Source organism: Hordeum vulgare, chromosome 3H (genome assembly GCF_904849725.1).
Source record: "Hordeum vulgare subsp. vulgare chromosome 3H, MorexV3_pseudomolecules_assembly, whole genome shotgun sequence".
In the NCBI taxonomy this organism is placed as follows: domain Eukaryota; kingdom Viridiplantae; phylum Streptophyta; class Magnoliopsida; order Poales; family Poaceae; genus Hordeum; species Hordeum vulgare.
Window position 1 is genome coordinate 163,106,088 of NC_058520.1, and position 5,346 is coordinate 163,111,433.

Below are 5,346 nucleotides of genomic sequence, written 5' to 3' on the forward strand. Positions count from 1 at the left end.
CCGCCGGATGATGGGCGTGACACGCTTCCCAAAAACCTTGTTGCGCTGGAGGGATTTGACGTCGTCCGAGTCGCCCTCGTTCTAAAGCAATTGCAACACGGTGTATTAATAAAGTCCTTTTACCAGTAGTGATGTAACGATTAGCATGACCAGGTCCTAGCCAATGGTTCAGTGGCATTTGAGTAGACTTAATTCGTCAGTTGCCACCGTATGCAACTAGCAGAACGTTCCTTGATTTTGGCGGGTACATACACGGAGTTGCTGTCGGTCTTTCTCTCTCATGATTGAAAACGCAAGCGTGTTGGAACTTCAAAAGGCCCGCGTCTTTGACATTTCCTTGAATGAAAGAACGTAAAAAAAGAAGACGTGGACTGACCAATTCGGTTTGGAAACTATGGTACAATTACTATTGCAAAGAATTCTTTCGACCAGTAGGAGTAGAATGATTAGATTAAACACAGCGTAGGAATATACTCCTACGAGCACGACTGATTCCCAACCAATATGGAGGTTGCAGAGTTGACTTCAGATCATATATAAACGACTTGGAACGAGGCATGTCTCTCATAACTTCAGAAAGCGTCTTGCTCTCTGCACACTCAAGAGTCCGCGTCGACCCCAAGATCCAATAGTACGGAAGATAGCTCACACCATGTCTTCCAAGGTAATGGACGACCATATTCTTCGTTCTGCTTCTCTGTCTTTTGAGGGACCATGAAAATATTTGTACTGAATATATGTTTTCACTTTTGAATGGCCTGCAGAAGATTGTGATCAGAGCCGATCTCATCGGCAAGAAGTGCACGAGTGGGATCCTGTCAATTGTTTCCAAGCTCGAGGGTATACATCTCTCTGACTCTGTTCCTCCCTGTCTATCTTGCACCCCTTGCTGCTTCTCTTTACCGAATGTATGTGACCCTCCAGGCATCAAGTCCATGGTCGTGGACGAGGACAAATGCACGCTGACGGTGGTCGGCACCGTGGATCCTGTGTGCGTCGTGCACCAGCTGAGGAAGTCGTGTTTCGCCGCCTCCATCGTCAGCGTGGAGGACGACAAGCCAAAGGAGAAGAAGAGCCCCTGTCAGGAGGCCTGCGAGAAGGCCTGGAAGGACAGGTACGAGAAGGTCTGCAAGGAGAAGTGCGAGAAGGCTTGCAAGGAGCCATGCTGCGACGACTGCGGCGGGAAGGGAACTCCGTATGGCGGCTACGGGTACCGCTGCACGCCGGGCTGCTACTCCAGCCCCTGCGGCCTCCCCAGCTGCCACTATTACAGCAACGGCTACGGCTACGCCTACGGCGTGCGCGCGCCGCACCTGGGATACACCTGGTACGAGTAGAGGTCGCCCGGAACCGGAGGATGATGCGCCATCGCTGCCCAGGTGGAGCGCATGGCCGTATCTGTACTCGTTACGATTGTACCGTGTGTGTGCGTGCGCGCGCCCTGTGTGTTTAGTACACGGAGGGAGTATTTTATTTCATACGCATTTGTTTTGTGTACAGCGGTGATGCCCTTGGTTACTTCAGTCTTTCAAGTACTCAGCACTCGGCACTTTTTAATTGTTTCTCAGTCCAGCATCCGAGCATCCGTTTGTTTGTTTGTTTCTTGATTGAGATTCGAGCAATTTGGTGATTTTTTGTTCGTCTCCTTTGACCGTGGCAACGTTGGTTGTTGTCAAGTAAATTGCGAGCATGGCAAATGCATATATGCATTTCATACCCATACCTAAATATATCAACATGTACACTACATAGAATCGAAATATCTATGAACATGGCATATATAGCTAACACCAGAACGAGTAAATGAAGGATGAACAAATCATAACCTCCGGCTGGACAGGCCAACGCGGCGGCGGCAACAGCGACGGTGTTGTTCGTGGCCTTCTTCTTGACGGCGGTGACGCCGACCATGGTGTCGATGCAGGGAAAATATTCGAAGCAGAGGAGGGCGAAAACGTGGACGGGTCGGGAGCAGTCGTGCCAAGATGCTCTCCAAAAACCTTATTGCCGTTCTCCTGGCAGGATCTCGAACGTGGTTCCGGAGGCACCTTCTCTCCGGACCAACCATGCACGCAATCGTCGGGATGGGATCGCTAGAAGCAGCACACTGTGAGGAACAGAGATGACGGCTAGGGTTACACAAAGAGGGAGAGAGTGAACACATTAGATTTCACTCCATAGGTAGCGCCTCCTTATATAGGTCGTCGAGAAGGGCATGGGCTAGGCCCACGACCTGTCCGCGAACAGACCACATTCCAACGTCCCGGACAGTGGCACTTTCATTTAACGACTCATTAATTAATCCATAATTAATTAACCATTTTTTATCGACAAAATAAAGCTCATCTTGGGTCATTACCACAACCCGCGACGTGCGCGCGTGGTGACGAGGCGATGCCTGGATAGGTGGGCGGAGGAAGAGGAGGAGCGCGTGTACATCTCCTTTTCCCAAGCTTCCAATGGTCCGTGATAGAGCAACCATTATAAAGGGTCTCACTCTTACTACTATAGCAGTATGATGCTAAACTTTCCACCACTTGGTGCACACCCACATGGGCCGTAGAGATTAATTAGGGATTATTGTCTTATATGAATCCATCTATAATCCAACAATCCCCAACCAGATCTCGAGGCACATAAGTTTGTCAACTATTCCAAATAATATTCGATATACCAAAATTTCCAGTCAAGACTGTTAAGTTGAACTTACACCTAGAGCAACATGATTGGACTTCTTCACAACTGAACAATGGACTATGTCTTGAATTATTATTTAGCGTGCAGAAGTTCTGCCTATTGTGAGCTCATATCTAGTTGCCGAAGGCTAAACCCCACGGGTGGAGCTTATTAGTCATACTACTTATCTTCTCATGAACTTTCTAGATATTAACCAATCTCATAGACTGTGATCAGTAGTCGGGTTCACATAGGCGTGTTCCTCCAAAGAATGCTTTGTAGGTTAGCATCTTGCTTACACAAGCTTTGAAACACATTAAGACAAAGCCAACATGCCTTATAGGTTACGAGAGTATTGCATCTCCAACAAACTAGCTTAGTAAGGATACTCTCCTCACTTGAATGTTGGATTATTTTCCCAGGTCTTAATTCACTGGATCTACGATCACATATCTTGGGTTATCCCTATGGCAAATTACGTGGGTCTCATGCCCATCTCCCTCAATGCATTTTCTATCGCAATGTGTGATAGCCCTTTTGTAAAGGGGTCTGCTAGGTTCTTAGTCGTCTGGATATAATCATATTACTCTGGAGTTTCTTAAATACCTGACATATTTCAATTTTCTTCATATATTCTTTGTGGATTGCATGTTGTCCTCTGAACTCTTAGGTTTGGCAATCACCGTTTGATTGTCACAGTTCGCAAGAATAGCGGGGACGGGCTTATCAGTCACTGGTGTGGGAGTCCGGGATTAAGGGGTCCTCAGATTGTCGGCCTATCTCTACGGGCCGGATTCCTGGGCTACCTCGGGCCGCCGATAACATATACAAGGAAGATTCCACAAGACTTGGTGATCAAGACAAGGACTCCTCTACACCGACATAACTGACTAGGACTGTTGCTATCCTAGGCCTACGGTGCACTATATAAACCGAGGTCGGGCTAGTCCATAGACAATCTCATGTTCATATGATCATTACTCGTAGGGTTTAGACCACAACATACGATCTCAAGGTAGATCAACCATGTACTCGATACTTCTCATCAATATAAACAAGACCAGGACGTAGGGTTTTACTTCCATCAAGAGGGCCCAAACCTGGGTAAATACTGTCTCCTTCGTCTCCTGCAACTCATCGATCAAAGGTCCACAGTTAGAGACCCCCTACCCGAGATCCTCCTGTTTTGACACCGACATTGGTGCTTTCATTAAGAGTTCCGTTGTGTGATCGATAGAAGGATTGATAGCTTATGTGCAGATTGATTGCAGTTTTTCTCGACAACGAGTTTATGTTTGTTGTCCCCGTTTCCTCGGGCATCTTTTTCACGATTGCTTTTGTGGAATTTTGCGGAATTATATCTACAAGAACCCTGCAAAATTTCTCGTGTTCCGATGGAGGAATTTCCGGTGATTTTTGATATACCAGAGCACTTTCGAATCTGGACGGGAATCTGGATGAGTTTAATGCGGGGGGTCCACTATCCAGCTCGGACATCTGTTGGAAATCCCATCGTTCACCGGCTGCGTATTTCCTATATGAATCACCCCTCAATACTTCAGACCGATCCGACCGTTCATACTCCGGGAAACATCCGATAAGTACAACGAATTCCAGATATGTTTTCTTCGCGAAAACGAATCCGACCCGAGTTCATCTTTGTTCATGAATGGGGTTTTGGACATCCTTTTTGATGGATTTTTTTATGGTATTATGCCAATAAATTTTGAGCCTTTTCCAAAGCAATTTTCACAAATGCGCTTGTGTTAAACCAGCCCGATAATGTTGCTCCACGATTTCCGAGCTATGTCGGCATCGAATGCGCCGCCGCTCTATCGAGCCAACGACAATCATCTCGGATCATCATGTCGGTCAGCCGATCAACAGTTCGGCATGGCGAGGGACGAATACTCATTAAGAGAACCTCGTCACCCAGGAGTTGCATGGGACGGATGCTTTGTTGCTTCATCAAGCCAGCATGGACCGCATCACAAATTTTGACCCGCGCCGGCATCACCACACCGTCGCTTCAAGCCGTTGTCCGCTACGCTAACCTGCTTCAACACGTCGGCTGGCATGGGAACTCTAGATTCTCCTTACTGATCTACTCCATCACCTCATCTAGACCAGGTGCTCTGACATCTCTTCATGAACCTGTTTCGAGGACTTCGGTATCACCAGCACACCGGCTACATCACCTCGGTTGGACTGGAGGGCTTCGCCTCGCCACATCGATCATGCCGCATTGCGACTTCATCAAGCCAAGCTCTTCGCTCGGGAACCTCGGCGCTCAGCCTATATTTTTCTAACTATTTACTTCACTTAAGTTAATTACGTAGAGGATTATTATTATTATTTGATATTAATTTTGGCTTGCACTATTTTATGTGCATAGGTGATCGGCTCCAACCATGTTAGAGAGTTACCTCGGCGCGTCGACGTCTTTGACATGCCCCCGTGAACTGATTTGCATCGTCAACATGGTCGACTTACGTATGAGCTTCGGCCGTCACATTGCTGAACTACTCTGACTCCTCGGCTGTACCTGGCGTTTCTCCTCAGCCCTTCCAAAGTGTTGTGTTGTCACTTTATCATGCCGAGATCTTCGTCGGCTACCTCGATCGTGACCGGCTTGGGGGCCGTGACCTTGACCCGCCGCAAGCTCGGCCC

The 5,346-nt window shown here is 47.7% G+C and overlaps 1 protein-coding gene across 1 annotated transcript; it reads left to right on the plus strand.

Moving 5' to 3' along the window:
* Positions 1-572: 572 nt before the first annotated feature.
* LOC123439735 (heavy metal-associated isoprenylated plant protein 43-like) lies at positions 573-1,629 on the plus strand. Its single transcript, XM_045116421.1, has 3 exons — positions 573-664; positions 765-840; positions 925-1,629. Exons 1-3 carry the CDS (start codon positions 653-655, stop codon positions 1,335-1,337), a joined length of 501 nt encoding a protein of 166 aa, XP_044972356.1. The 5' UTR covers positions 573-652; the 3' UTR covers positions 1,338-1,629.
* Positions 1,630-5,346: the final 3,717 nt, after the last annotated feature.

Coding starts and splice junctions, on each gene's coding strand:
- LOC123439735 (XM_045116421.1), top strand. Junction 841..924: donor AATTGTTTCCAAGCTCGAGG/GTATACATCTCT, acceptor GTGACCCTCCAG/GCATCAAGTCCATGGTCGTG.